At 38.2% G+C, this 15,993-nt stretch overlaps 1 protein-coding gene across 3 annotated transcripts; it reads right to left on the bottom strand.

Annotated features, from left to right (window-relative positions):
- Nucleotides 1–950: 950 nt before the first annotated feature.
- THUMPD3 (THUMP domain containing 3) lies at nucleotides 951–14,827 on the bottom strand. 3 transcript variants are annotated; one of them, XM_063427399.1, is made up of 10 exons: nucleotides 14,754–14,827; nucleotides 13,179–13,444; nucleotides 12,137–12,214; nucleotides 10,049–10,681; nucleotides 8,464–8,594; nucleotides 8,092–8,161; nucleotides 7,184–7,299; nucleotides 4,978–5,085; nucleotides 2,325–2,448; nucleotides 951–1,235 (listed from the first exon to the last, which is right to left on the bottom strand). In XM_063427399.1, exons 2-10 carry the CDS (start codon nucleotides 13,416–13,418, stop codon nucleotides 1,029–1,031), a joined length of 1,707 nt encoding a protein of 568 aa, XP_063283469.1. In that variant the 5' UTR covers nucleotides 13,419–13,444; nucleotides 14,754–14,827; the 3' UTR covers nucleotides 951–1,028. The 3 variants fall into 3 exon arrangements, with proteins under 3 accessions (XP_063283469.1, XP_063283468.1, XP_063283467.1); XM_063427398.1 differs by having other exon boundaries at nucleotides 13,179–13,441; nucleotides 14,758–14,817; XM_063427397.1 differs by lacking the exon at nucleotides 14,754–14,827 and adding an exon at nucleotides 14,439–14,680.
- Between the last annotated feature and the right edge of the window lie 1,166 nt (nucleotides 14,828–15,993).

Genomic DNA, 15,993 nt, shown 5'->3' on the forward strand with positions numbered 1-15,993 from the left:
GCTTTATATTGTGAGAATCACAAGACCCAGACCTACATTTTGATGTATAGTATGTCTCTGAGATATTAACAATGAAAGCACAGTCGCAGTTTAGAAATTGCCCTTCAAATGTGAGATTTGCAGAGTGGAGTTTCAATGAATGTCAATGGACTGCGTGAGTTGCAAACAAATGGTCATGTTGTGAAAACTATTAGGACTATGGCTTAGCTGTGGACATTTTGTAGTGGCAGCAGGGATAGCTGAACGTTTTGATATAAGATTTGTGTAGGTGGGCCTGAAAATGAAGGAGTGGTGGCAGTTTAGAAATCATGTCCTGATTTTTCAGCTTTTGCCAGCTCCCACTCTAGCTTTGCCATTCATTCCTATGGGACAAATTTCGCCACAAGAACGACGATATTCCGAGAACCATTCGGCGAAACGTTCCACAAAGTAATAGCAATCCGATCGGGAACAATCTGCACGTTTTGGTATATTTTTGTCTATGTAGTGTAAAAACTGTGGGAGGAGTTAGGGTGGCAAATTTGGCTATAATAATAATATATATGTGCGATAACATTAAGTGGTCTTGCTATGCAAGAACACTTAATAATATATATGTGAGAACATTAAGTGGTCTTGCTATGCAAGAACACTTAACTAAAAGGATCATAACACAGGATAATATTGTGTTTTCAATGCATGGTTCAATCGCATTATTAACGTCTTTAACTTTTTATTTAAATGGCAAACTGGCTACAAGCTCAGAGCAGCAACTTAAGCTAACTAGAGGTATGACACTCTTACAGCAGTCCTGCATCTCAGTGAAACACATAAAATATATAACATGTAACATACCATCCAACAACGCAAGGGAAATAAAGAACAGAGATTTGTAGCAAAACCAATAAAAACCGTCAAAGAGAAGCCACTCAGTGCCAGCAATGGCTGCATTCCACTAGAACTCAGAGGAGTAAAAACCCAAAGTAACATTTATTAACACCTGAGCATGTGGCTAGAGCTTCAAGCAGTGGGGATTTTCTCTAGTGGTTTTAGATCATTTCCGAGGGTGCAGCTGGCTCTTCCTCCTTGCAGTGTGAAACAGGGCATTCACTCAGATTCTCCTTCGGCTTGTCTTTGGTGCATTCACTTGCATCAAGGGCAGTCCGTTGGAGGAGGTAGACTCCAGCATGAAGTCCTCCAATATTAACCCAGACAGTGTGCATTTTCTTCCACATGTGTGCAGCTTTAGCCAGGGCCTACAAGAGAGCACACAATAAAATCTTATTTTACTCTGGAATAATACGGAGCTAACAATTTAGTTTATGTATGCCTCCAAAAAGACACAACTGGAAAATTCTCAAATGTCATACTTATATATTTCAGTTTAGAAATCAAACAATGCAAGGTTTTCCCAATGCTGTATTTCTATGCACTGTAATGTGCCTTTTATTTGTTGAAATTAAGTTTTTTCATGTATTTTTTTACATATTTTGTGGCTCCTGATGACCATTTGTAAAAATGCATTTACTCTGTGTACGTCTGCACCTGCTACTGTAAAAGTGATTCTGGGATGACTTAAAGAAAAGGACTCCTAATCCTGGTCAGTTGGGTGACTTTTTATAATTACGTGCCTTAAGAACGCATTAAACCTTTCCCAAGGCAAAGGCAATATGTGATTGTGAGTATATTACATTTTATAATCAGCCTAATCTGCATTAGACAACTTATGTATTTAACTTTTATTTAATTTTGCACATAATTTGTTTATTGTGGCTATGCTTGACACCCTTTAAATAGGGTACTGTAACACAGAGGTGACTGCTTGATTAAGGCCTCTGTGTAGGCCAAAACATTGCACTTTTTGTTCCAATAAACCTGCCTTCCTGCAGCAATCCGGAGTGCCTGCACCTAATTTATTTTATCTATTAGACAACTCAGGCATTCATGGAACCTACACAACTAGGAGATAGAAAGTTTATATCTGACTTGGAAACTATATTGAGATATGACGTATTTTCCCAATGCTGGTTTGGAGTTCATTACAATGGGTAAACGCTTTATGAGTTCTCAGCTGCTGCAGTTATACTATTAATTATCTCTGCCATCACATACAAATTCCTCTGCTACCACTTGTCATATCTCCCCATTTTAACCTTTAGATTGCAAGCTCACGGGCAAGGTCCTCTACCTGTTGTATTGGTCTGTTCTTATTGTGTTTGTCTTTTTCTTAATTGTATAGCGCTGCAGAATATGTTGGCGCTTTATAAATGCCAGTAATAAATAATGTTCAGGCGTTACTGATCCTTTTCAAGTTTAGATGACAATCAGATCCCGGGTTATTGTACCTTGACAAAGCATTTCCTGTCATGAGTAAGTAGTACGGCTCTCCCTGTACCTGCCCGGCACACACGGCTCATTTCTTTCAGACAGGCAGGATACAAATCCCAGTTCTTTTTCTTTGATCCTATTCTGAGAACAAAAGAGGGAGAAAAAAGAACCTGAAATGAAAGTCACATTTAACCCCTCAATAAATGCATGTTTTGATTTCCATCACAAATGATCTGCATCAGATGGGGAAATCACATAAGATGTTGTACAGATTTACACTGCTCAACAGCTCTATGATTCTTTAGGGTCATCACTGGTTGTTCTACTGCACCACTCTGGAACATGTAAGCTTCTCTGAATGCTTCCTAAAAGCACTTACACCATTTATTATCCACTTACGGTCTCTCCAATCATAGCCAAGGCCACATTTAATGATATGGTTAATTTGTGAATGTTCTGTTTAAATGTGGATAATCTGTGGAATTGTGTAGCATGTGAATGCTACGGCTAGTATGTGAATGCTGTGTGTAGTTGCGGATTGCAGTGGGAAGTGAGTATATGCTGTAAGCATGTGTGAATGCTGAAGGCAGTGAACAGACGGAAATCTGCGAGTGTTGTGGGCAATGCTTTACGTAGGCTGTGATTGCTAGGAGTTTGGTGTGTGACTGCTGTGGGTCTTATGACAAAGCTATGAGTGGTGAAATCAGAGAACAGCGAGAATGTGCTATAGGTACTGAATGAATACAGCTGACAGAATGTGAACGGGGAGTTTTCAATGTATTTTTACTCACATTTCTCTTTAATTGAAAATGAGAAGGGGAGTAGGAACAAGATAGTGTCAGGTACCCCAGACAGTAGGTAGTTGCCTACTAGCATAGCATAAGCTTGTCTTCCTTTCAAATTTGCAGATCACAAACATTGACCACTCCACCCACGTTTATTTGACCACTCCTCCAGCATTTGTTGCATGGCATTAGAGATAACTTCTGGGTGGGGGGGAAGAGGAGTAGAACACACTAGTATACACTGAATTGATCTTGCCAACTGTTTAACGCCCTTTTGCCTTTCACACAAACCTTTTCAATACTACTGCTAAATAACAGGCATTATCTGTGTTCCTGATTATATGTTTGCTAAGTCTGAGGACTTCTGATTGCTGACTGCACTTCTCATGATTGAACAACTTGAATTTTAATTTTCATAAACCTTCAGTTACAAAGACACCAGGACTGGTGTTTTTCACCCCTTAATTACCATAGTTTAACCCATATCAGCAGCTTCTGCAGGGTCTAAGAACTTCATTAGATTTGTCAGCCAATCTTCAAACCAGTGACAAATAACACAATTCTTTTACCTTTCGTAGATTCATTCATTTTTTTGTTCATGAACGAAACTACTTGAGGACTTGCATGCACAATGATGAAGTATAGATCACATCACATTGTGGGCGGACATATTTTTGTACCATAACCCATGTAGATAACGCAAGTAGTTATGGAGCCTGAAGTGTTTCAATAATATTTTGGTTCCAGTATCGTTGAACTTTATCAACATTAGCATTCACTGCAATTTAAAACCAAGTTTTTTACCCCTCTCTAACCCATCTTCCACTATCATTCTTTTCGCTTTTCTTACATCTCTATACTTGCTTGATGTTAACACTTAGCTCGGTATATTTGTATACTGTTTATGTCTTACATGGGTAGCAAAAATTGCAAGCTTTTCTAAATAATAAATAAAAAAAAATATATTAGCAAAAAAAAAAAACCACACAGAACAGGCTAGCTAGTGTTAGAGGACTAAAACACCTGTAATGCACTGACCATTTTGACTATTAAAAGAATACTTGACTATAAAAATAACTATATTATCAATCTTGGAGTGTTCCTTTTTATTTTAGATTGAGGACCCTCTTCCTCAACTTTTTAATTTAAAAAATAAAAACTATTTCAAACATTTTCCAGAGCTGGAATCTAAACTCTCCAGCCCCTCCCACAGTGAAATCATTATTACTGATTATCTTTGTCCAATCCTTAGATTTATTTTCCCACTGAGGACCTAAGGTGCACTCTGCCTATCCAAAGCACTCAATTACACTTTGAACAATCTTGTTGGGGATGAGGGTAGACCGGTATTGAATGGTACTGAGAAGTAGTCAATTGTACGGTATACTGAGTAGTATGCTTCAGTTCTTAAGTACTACAAAAAAAAATTGGGTGAGTGACATACTCTGCCCAAATAGGGTCTGTAAACGGTCAATGAGGAACTTACAATACACCTAAATAGTGAAATACAAATTGTAGATGAATAACTGAATTCAAGAACGGTGTATGAATCTCTAAGACCTTTAAACCAACCACTAGTTTTATAGGAAAGGATAGTAAAGTATTTAAAGAATAGACTGGAAAGCGATACACATTGGCTTGTAAAGACTGTCTAGTATTGAGTACTTGCCATCAGCTACCTTGCTCAAACGTAACCTGAGAGGAACCCTACAAATCCCTTACTGATAATAACCATAACTAAAAAGCTAGGATGAATCTCCTAGTGCATCCTCCATACCCTGTGTTCACTACAAACAGTGCCGTGATTTTAAAATAAATAAAGCATAAGTCCTTAATTGAAACAGTGAATATCCTAGTTTGAGAGGCCTGTAACGGATTGTCTTACCTCTTACCGAATGGCATGTCTGTAACAATCACATCCACAGAGGAGCTCCTCAGAGGGAGTCTTGAGATGTCCCATTGAATAGCATCAATCGGTAGTCCTTGCGAGGTACTACAAAGGGAAAAAGAGAAAATTATTCTTTGAAAAAAAAAAAATGTGAAAAGTGCTAACGGCAGAAAACAGGATTATGATCACGGTTTGACTACTTACTGTCAGAGGATAAAAATATGATTTCCATGTAGGAGGATCGGACTGGCCTAGCTGGAAGGCGAGTCTGCATAACTATTATTATACATATGCACAAACACACTTTTACAGGCATTATGCATTAAAAGCCAGTCAAATGCACAGACACATACAAAACTATATAATTATAACATCCAGACACTTCATACACGCATTACATAAACACACACAGAGGCTTATTGGGATGTCAGTGTCTTCCAAATATTGATGAAATTGATATTGCTAATGCAGAAAAATATTCCGGTGAGCATGCTCCAATAACATCAAGGAACTCCAGATTCGGTCAAACTGCAATAAAATGGTTTGACTGAAAACCGAGGGACAGTGCCCTCAGACTAATAGCACAATGACTGCTGCATCGGAATTTAGTGGATATGGTGCCTGGACGCCTTTAACATTTCTTTTAACTACATCATTTATTCAAGGTACTTTACATGTTATATGCATCAATTACAAAATTAAAATAATAATTTTAATTATTAAGTAAATCCTGCAACATTTGTATAATTTAATATATTATCTCAATAATAATAATAATAATAAAATAACAACACAGGCCTGGCAACCATGGCTCATCAGTTCTTGTTTTTGATTACAAAGATCATTTTTACATTTTGTTACTCCCTTGTTAAAAAATAAATACAAATAAAATAAAATAATAAAATTAATATATAAAAATATGCGCTTGTGAAACGGAATCCAAATACCGCCAAATGCAGCTTATGAAATGGAAATAAAAAATTGAATAGAATTTTCAGGAAGTAAAAGGAGAATGCACAAACTAAGTGGCATATGGATATATGTGGGAGGAATTTGGAGAACATCAAGTTGCTTTCTTACCAAGCCAAACCAATTTGTTTTCTGCTGAGCCCCTAAAACAAAACAGCACACTCAGTAAATGTGTAGTATGCCTTGAGAAAAAAAACAGCCATGTGGACTACAACACCCATTAGGTTCAAAAAGCAAAAACCTGGGCCTAATCAATGCCTAAGTGAGACAGCCGCACATTGACGGTTCTATTTACAGCAACATTGGTGAGGTAACAGATTGAGAAAAAGACCAAGAAATACCTGGCGAAACCCATTATATCAGCCGGCTCCGCTCTACTATGCTGACATTGAGACAAGCCAAGCAAACCGCAATAGATGACTGCTAGGACCAACAAAGCACCACAAGATGCCCCAAGGGATGTAATGTTCCAGCTATGTTTGAGACTCAGACAGAGGTGTCATTATGGGGACCACCAGAAGCTCTCCATTTATACACCGTCAAAGCTTATTTTTAACAGGGACTTCACCTGACATATTATATGGAGATAATCTTTACGGAGAGTTACCCACATTCTCAGGGACAATTCCATCCCTTTTAAGTGGAGCCCACATTGCCTTTTAGCAGAAAAGGGCAGCAAGACATACATGCTGTCACACCTGTCTGAGGCGCCGACCTTTCTTGAGTCACTGCGTCTGAGAGAGGAGCTTACACAAGCCTCTAACCAACCTACCGGGCCAGAAATGCCCCTTACCTGAGCCTGTTAAAGATGTTGATTTTATGTGTTTAGAAATGTTGATTTTCCTTTTGTTGCTGGCTTCGTGAGCACTTAGATAAAAGTTATTTTGTACTGAGATTCCCCCCTCTGCCCATATGTGTCTTTAAGCAAATTGAGCCCAACTAACGTTTCATGCTGGCACATTAGTTTAGCTGACAGTGTCTTTCCTTAATACATATATTAATATATATTTATTTTGAATATTAGATGAGATGTACATAGGTTGTGGAGACAGATGCTTTGTTACTATAGCTATATAAAATAAGGTCACACCTTCGCATGTGTAGCTTTAGCCATTATAACGCTGTACCGGTATGCTACAAATTATTACGGATTATTGTATTTATTTTGACCCACAAAAACAATAGACAAAATAAATAAATTTAAATAAAAACATGCCACATCAAACAAAATTACCTTTCTGTGTTTTTCTGCTTTCTTAGTAAGGAGTTGATGTTACTGGCAGCTCTGTTCACAGCCTGTGGATTATTGTCCCCAGCCATAAAGAAGCAGTTTGGCCACTCGCTCACACCCTGCAACAGGAAATATTAAACACTGTCAAAAGCTGACTTTAGTGTTAGCCAGTGAGGTTACATCTTCAAGGGATGCGTGCTCTCTCACACTGAAAGGATTAAGGGCCATCTATTATTTCCTCTTATACGCTTATTATTAAAGGAGCACTTTAAGCATTGCTGTATCTACAGAACGACAATGCTGTACATTGTAGAGTTAAAACTGCACACAGGTCACAAAATTGAAATAAAGTGGTTCCGGTGTCTTTAGTAATCCTTTAAGAGCCTGTTTTATATATTCCCTCTATGAAGAATAGGCAAAAACTGAAAGTGTAGGAAGGTGCAGCAATCATCACAAACATTCTGTTTGTTTGCAAAATGACTGCTCCACGTTAAGACCTTTGTCCCAGAGTTGCTCTTTAGAAATTAATTACACTGTCAAAAAAAAAAAAAAAAAGAAGCCTAGCTAAGATATTCTAGGGCTATGAATAGGAATCTAACATGTTACCAGAGCACTGTTATTTCTTACCCACACTTACCTGAGCTAATAAAAACTACCAAAGGTTGACCAATAGGTATCCAGTGACACATCTCATCAGAGGCCTTGACCTTTGAGCCCCATCCTACATTGAAGTCAAGCTGGAAGATGACGTCTTGACTATACTTGCATATAGAATACCTGGGCAACTTGTGCTATGATTCGGACACCTGAACACAAAGCACCTTCCTACAACACTGACATCTTCATGAGTTTTATTCAGGTTTAAACATTATATCATATATTATTTTAAAATGGTAGAATGCATAGAATACCTCTAGAGGGATGGAGCCTGTCCCACACATGGGATCTATAATGACATCTGATGATTGTAAGTTGCACAGCCTAGAGAACAGAGGAAGAAAAATAGATAACACATATCTATACCACACCTATGTCTGTTTCCAACAACACATATGGCAATTAATACACACAAAACAAAACACATCAGAAATACATTATTTAATAGAGAGCATAAAGATCTATCTAAAAGAATGCAACATCGGATTATAGGTCAAACTCTAAATAAAACAAAATCCTGTAACTTCTGCTATAAATGTATTTTAAATCTAACAGTGAATTTATCAGGAATGGCCATCTATTCCCACCACAAATGGCACACAGGCCTGAGCTGAATCTAACATTACCTGAGCATCCCGTACGCCAGGGTAGAGCGAAGAGTTGTGGGTCCAAAGTGTGTGATATTCCTGCGATGCAAACTTTCTTCGGTCAGTGCGATTCCCACCACTACTTCATTATAACTGATATTCAAGAGCACCTAGAACATATCACATTGCCAAATGAATAGTACATCCAAGTTCTCATAGGGGAAGGTCCTACCAAGCATTCAGGTTCTTCTGGAATTTGCGATGGACTATTTAGGTTGGATAAACATTATGGGAAATGTGGTCAAACATCAACAGTGTCAAGGCCATATACTAGATAGGAGCCTGGAGAAAGACAGAGTTTATCCCTCTCTCCTTCCAGTTACCTTGCCTGGCATATCATGGGATGTGAACATAATTAAGCATGCCAACCTCAAGCTGCTATCATTCTCAGCATCCTGGGACACATAAGAAGGAAGGATGCCCTAGTAAGGGTTAGGATTTGTGTTGCATTCCACAGCAGCGTGAAAGACAGAATAGATTGCCTAAATAGTGCTAAATGAGTTAAAGTGTATGTTAATAACCTGTTGTAAGAGCATTGTGAGTATATTTATCACAAAATTAATGTGATAAAAAACAAAAAACAACATTATTAAAATACACTTGAGTTTATTTAGCACTAGTACTATTTAATTTGTCTCCCACATTAGAATTAGTACCCCAATATTGGGGGTACTGTGAAGTAGTGGTGGGCTTAACACAATATGGCCATGTGGTGGAACTGAATCCCCATATTTGTTTGCGGGGATCAGTGATTTTAAGTAGCCTTATAAAAGTATTTTTATGTCTGCACTGTTCCTTAGTCTGTATATTGTATCAATTTTGGTCTCTACATCAGCATTGCGGAGAAATGCATGTTCCGGGTGTGCCTGCTGTACCATTTTTACTCTTTACTAAAATAGATTATCTGACATTACAAAATTCTTAACATAAATAAATAATCATGTAATATTAAAAAAAAACATTGTGAACTGTGTGTTATAAGAAAATAATGCCATTGAGGGGCATTCTTAAATTATTCAACCTATAGTTATGTCTGCTGAAGCCCTTACACAAGACAAATGAATTAAATGCCAGCTCTATGGAGATTTCAAACACGGTGTTGCAGTAATCACAATGGAAAATTTCAGAATCCTTATTTATCCCTTAAAAGAATAACAGCAGGTTGGGGCGGGAGGGGTCACAAAGAGGGAAAAAATAATGAATTGTATAAAGATTCTGCAACTTCATGAAAAATGCTTGTTGCAACGCATTGTTTGAAATCCCTGTAGTATAGGCATTTAAATGATTCACTTTGTTACTGCTGCAGCTCTGGAGACCACACCATGCGGAATAGAGAGCCCAGCAGGACATGCAGTGAGCAAGGAACTGCTACATATGTTAAAATCCTGGAGGCAGTCAAGTCTCTTTATATTTTACTGTAACTTTTCTAAGACCCCTCTTAATGTTGCGATAGCCTTTCTTGTAATTGGAGTTTTTGGCTCCATTTCACAAAACTGTCTGCCTAAACCATTTAATTGCATGGTTTTCCTATTACACAAGCTGCTATATAATATATTAGAGTTACCTCTATATCAAAGTTGGTCATGTCTGCCTTCCATTGAAAGTAGTCCTGTACAGCTCCTCCAAAATCTCTTGCTGCCTCGTTTGATGTGAAGCTGTGTTTGTCTCCTGCACGGTTGCAGGTGACACGGAATTTCAAGACACTGGTACTGTCTGTAGTCTCGCCACCTTCCTGAGCCTCCACTTTCACGGCAGCATCAAGCAAAGTGTTGATATCCTTACTTTCTTGTGAAGATCCATGCAGGTGGATAGTCTGCGCCTGATCATTAGCAGTCTCTTCTCCTGTGACCTCTTTGGGATCTGGAAGTAAAACTGGCTTATCCTGATTCTTGCCTGCTTCTGTGTCCTCCTTTTCTGGGATTTCCAGGCTCTGGGTTGTAGTTAGTAGCTTCTGGTCCTCATCCTTTTCTTGATTTACCGAGGTAATGGGCTCTTTCTCAGGGTGTATACTACCCTCCACTTTTTCAACCTCAACTTCAGAAGATACTACTTGGGCTTTCTGCTCTTTGTGGTTGCCGTTTCCAGGTTTCTTGCGCCTCTTTTTCTTTTTCAAACTGTTGTTAAGCTCCCAGGCATTTAGAGCTGCATCCCAGGGAAGCTTTGCTGCCAATTCCATGAGATCCTCTAAAGCAGATTCCTACACAGACAGGATTACATAATTGAATGATGTTTCCATTATAGAACAGTTTAAAGCATTTCATAACCCTCAAATGAGTTTTCCACTTATTAAGTTGTTCTTAATGTTATTATCAAGTAGTGACCAATATATGTTAAACGCACACTGCATACAGGGGCTTTAAACATCAGATATAAGTCAGCCCACTCTAATGTGGATGCAAGAGTAGAGCATTTCTCCTTGTCGTAAAAGGTACCTCTCCAGCTCTGGAGAGTGCCCAAGGTCTGACCTAGGAGATGTTGCTGCAGAAAGGCAGCATGGTATTACTTTAAACAGAATAAACATGTATCGTGGAGGTAGACGTTTCTCATAACAAAAACTGAGTGGACCAATCCGGCCATCATAAAAATAAAATGGAGTAAAAAAGATTTGTACCTTTTCTACTCAGTTTTCTGAATGGGGAGCTAGTGACAGGCCCAGGGCATTAGATGACGCTCTCAGCCTATTATTGGCACCTGGTTTTAGAGGCCGTACAGGGGCAGAGCGATGGTGCGCCATCATGCAGACTTTGGTGGTAAACCTTTTGTTAATGGCTTTACCCTTTCAGGTAAGATGGCACCCGGAAGCACCGTACACAATAACGACATTGCCCGGAGTGTCCCTTTAAAAGGTCTGGCATTACAGGTCTGCTATAATATCTATTTTTAACCGAATGTTTAAGGCCTGAAAGCCACAAAGATGTTCTGAAAATTATTTTACGTCAATAACAATTTATAAGAAACTCAAGATTCCTATCCCCAGTGACACTTACTGAAACCGACAATGATCTCTAAATCAGCCACTCTAGAAATGCATTATGTGACATGTTACTTCACACTGCTGGGCACCAGGCTCAGGAGATTCACCCACCGGCTGCCGTAAACCTAACCATCCAGCGGCTACCAAACGACAACCTTACCTTGCCTCGTTATCTCGCTTACTTATTTAGGTCATAGTCAACATGTCAGATAGCTCTCATTTGGAAACTGCTGCCTTGTATCTCCAGCCGACATGTGTACTCAGGCACTTACTAATCTGCAGCAACATATAGCAACGCAATAATTGCTTATTCATGTACAGCCTGCTATCATTAAGATAATTTACGTTTAAAATGCTAAGCTAATATGTATCTACCTATATGTATGCTGGTGTCGCGCCTACCAAAAGCCTGTTCTTAAAAACAAAAAAGCGCAAGTATCTAAGCCATTGTTATGACATATGATAGACACGTGTACGCTGTTGTGGCGAATGTCAATGTTTATGTACCCACCTACGCAATAAAAATAAAGAATTAAAAAAAAAAAAAGAAACTAAAGATTTCAAACAGGTTATAAAAACGGAAACCTTTGGGAGATGACTTAAAGCAGCTACTGAAAGAAGATAATATGAAAGCAAAGAAATTGTAAAATCGCATAAACACTTTTGCATATAACTGACCTTTGTTTCTTTGAACGGGAAGTCTGAGAACTCCTGGACAATAACAAACAGATTATCCACGGACCTCAGACGGTGAACCTGAAGAACGAGGAAGAAAACAAAAGCAAGTGTTGGATAAAATGTTCAATAAATACCATTCTGCAAAGTGTCAGAATTGGTTGAACATGCTTCTCTCGGACTCCGTGCCCTGTTAGTTTATACCGAACGCCTTGCTGCGTTCACTAGGCACCACCTTACTTATCCCCGCTTTTTGAGCTGCCACATATAACTCTCTAGGATGTTTTACTTTGTTTATTTTGTTCTGCACTCTTTACCATGCAAAGTTAATAATGGGTGTCAGGCCTTAGTGGTTTTCTCAGCTTGCTACCCTAACATAATTTGGTTATCTTACATCCTATTGTTTTTACCATGTAGCATATTTGTTTGAGTTAACTTAGACATGTCTGTCTAGATTGCAGTGGATATAATTAAGTTCACCTAGCCTGTGTTTCACATACAAAAAAAACAAAAAAAGGAGTTGTCTTTCTTGCTCAGAATATTGTAAGTTTAAATCTTTATGTTACTCTCAATTTGCCAAGCTGATATATTCTGACTTATCGCTTTCTCTTACGTCAAAATAAAAGAAAGATTGAGAAGAATTTTTTTTTTCAATAAGTTGCCACCTTCTCCAAATCAGATGTACAAAAACAATTAATCCTATGTCAGTCTAACCATCCTTCATCAACCTTCCCCACTCGGTCCACCCCATGCCCATACAATCTACCCTTACTTCCTATCTTGTTCCAACATTATTTTGTTCTACCGCCATTATTTTGTTTCTGCCTATCCATTCTTCTCCTTCCTACTGCAACCTATCTATTCCTAAACATTCCAGTTTCAGGTACATCTCATTCAAGTCTACCTCCAGCAACCAACTAAATAAATAAATCTAAACTTCATTATTCTGCACGCTGTGAAACTATTTTTTTTTTTTTAAATATCTTCACAGATATTGTACAAGCCCTGGTAGTAACATAACTCTAATCCACAATATCAAGCTTACCTGTCCCAGGCTATCCTGCTTGATTTCAAAGTAAATTTTTCCTCGATCTTTGCTGATTTTGCACACACATCCTAGTTTCTCCTGTACTTCAGCAGCTGCTGTTAATTCAAAGCCTGTAGGTACTGTAGCTCCAATAGTAATAGATATGCTGTCCAGGTTAGCAATATTACTAGGCATTAAGTCACTGTCGCCTAGTTTAACCTCTGATAAATTATCAGTTAGCAGAGCAATCTCAGCCATTTTGGAGGATTGGCAAATGAGCAGTCCTGAACAAAAACATTAAGGATTATTGTTAATCAGAGAGGACTTATTCAATTTAAATCATAATTATCACAAACATGACCACAACTTAAAAGCTTATATTTGGTTTATACAGAACAAAAAGAATGCATGATGCTTACATGCACCTACAGTTTACATGGTCATTCATTACACTTGGAGTTTTAGTAAATTAAATTCAAACATTGAGGTTAAATTTGCAAAACTGTGACTATAGACGAGCTGGTTAATTTTTCCAAATCTGCTATTTTAGTCTCAGTTTTGCTATTTGTATTTAATTAAATTTCAAGTGTAGAAAGAAAAAATGTCTGTCTTCTAAAAGCTTTATGGAGTCCATCGCAACACCGACTATTTCTTAAGTGTAGGAGATATTCTGGAGGATACATAGATATTTTATCTAATTTTCGTAGGATGTATTGGGAGGATGAATACCCATTGATTCTGCAGTGCTGATAATGGAAGATGTTACAGTATATATTAGGTGCACTAACCAACTTTGCAATCCCCCATCTTATTGGTGTGTACTCTTTCTTACCATTTGAAAAAAATGAAGTAAAAAAAAACAAAAAAACAATTTTAATGCAACAGGAATGTTGGCATTGATTTGTTTTCAACATCTGCTTCACACAAACATTTATTGGGTTTTGCATAGCAATAAAGGGATACAGAGAAATGTAGTAGTGCAGTTAAATGATAAAAGAAAATAAGACTACATATTCTGCATCCCCTTTGCAAAAATTGTAAAACCAATTCTAGTTTTTAATTGAACTTTAAAATTGGTAGTTTAAAAAATACAAAATGTTACATTTTCATATAAATGCATTGACTTTTATTTGCTAAGATAAACAATATTTAAGCGTAATACCTCAAAATATTATGAGCCACTACGAAGTAACTCAGAAACACCTATGTATTTTACTGGATTCTGAAGTCTATAATAGTTTGGCTGATATCTATATCTATTAGAGTGTTAAGATTTACCTTTCCCCACGTTCTCTCTCGTCACCCCAGCACAATTCATTAGTACAACGCACTAGGTGACTGTCCCCCGATTTGCTGGTGCTAACAGAAAATAGCTCTTGGACTCGCTGCTAGCTCTAAATCCCTTCTATTAGCGCCTGTCAATGAAACGTGATCTTACAACTACACCATGAGTCTGCTGAAGAGTGAATGACACCACCCAAGGCTTCTCTCCAATGACATGTGCTACTGCCTATTGATTCTAAAACGTTCACGCATAAATAGTGAACCCCTATCACCCTCATTGCAATAGTTATTCTCCGATAAACCGATTACCAAGAATGCTCCAGAATCTGTCAGCATGCACACTTCAGGAGGCAGCCATGACACTGATCGATCAATCGGCGCTCTCTGTCAGGCCTGCAAGTCCCTACTGTGCACCCACCAGGTGTCGCTGTGCGCTCTCGATCTGGTAGGTGTCAGACACAGCTAGACGAGAGAGAGAAAAAAAATATATATATATAGCTATGTATAAATAAATACATTGGGCATTGTGACACTTTGAGACTTTTTAATCTGGCAATTATATGCAGTTTTGTCGAGTATGAAGATTTTATGTATGCTATGCTAAATACTACAGTAATACACAGTTATGCAAAGCGTGGCATGAGCACATTTGTAGTACCCTTCACTATACCTTGGTGAATTATAATTCTGTAAAGTTACAGAACCAAATGCCAGATTAATTTGCTAGGCCTACATCACATTTTTCAGCAGCTCATTCACTTTAAGCGTATTGCAAGACCACTTACTGTTATCTCACATATATATATTATTATTATAGCCAAATTTACCACCCTAACTCCTCCCACAGTTTTTACACTACATAGACAGTAATATACTGAAACGTGCGGATTGTTCCCGATTGGTGTGCTATTACTTTGTGGAACGTTTCACCGAATGGTTCACGGAATATCGTCGTTTTTGTGGCGAAATTGGTCCCATAGTAATGAATGGCAAAATGTTCAAAACTAGAGTGGGAGCTGGCAAAAGCTGAAAAATCTGGACATGATTTCTAAACTGCCACCACTCCCTCATTTTCAAGCCCACCTACACAAATCTTACATCGAAACGTTCCGCTATCCCTGCTGCCACTAAACATGTCCACTGCTAAGCCATAGTCCTGATAGTTTTCACAATATGCCCATTTGTTTGCATTGACATTCATTGAAACTTCACTCTAGCCACCTCAAATTTGAAGGGCAATTTCTAAACTGCGACTGTGCCTTCATTTATAATGTTTCAGAGACATACTATGACATGTAGGTCGTCTGGGTCTTGTGATTCTCACAATATAAAGCTCTTCGCTGTAGGATTTATAGTTTTTAAAATACAACCGTTTGAAGATGGCAACTGCCAGTGAAGTGAGCAATTTGGAGCAGTTTGTTTTTAACCGCTCTTCTCTGCCCTATTTGAAATCTATTAGTTCCTGTTGGCAGTTGGTGGAATGTTCGAGGGATTTGAAAGATTTGAAAGCTCTTCTCTGCCCTTGCTGTATAGTGAGTGAACCACACTC

The sequence above is a fragment of the Pelobates fuscus genome, chromosome 7 (genome assembly GCF_036172605.1).
Source record: "Pelobates fuscus isolate aPelFus1 chromosome 7, aPelFus1.pri, whole genome shotgun sequence".
In the NCBI taxonomy this organism is placed as follows: Eukaryota; Metazoa; Chordata; class Amphibia; order Anura; family Pelobatidae; genus Pelobates; species Pelobates fuscus.

What these genes read in the sequence shown, in the direction of transcription:
- THUMPD3 (XM_063427397.1), bottom strand. Translation starts at nt 14,478, where the DNA reads ATGAATTGTGCTGGGGTGACGAGAGAGAACGTGGGGAAAG. An exon ending in GAGAGAGAACGTGGGGAAAG is followed by an intron (nt 13,445 to 14,438) that starts GTAAATCTTAAC and finishes GTTTTTGTTCAG; the next exon opens with GACTGCTCATTTGCCAATCC. An exon ending in CTGGCGTACGGGATGCTCAG is followed by an intron (nt 8,162 to 8,463) that starts GTAATGTTAGAT and finishes TCTGTTCTCTAG; the next exon opens with GCTGTGCAACTTACAATCAT.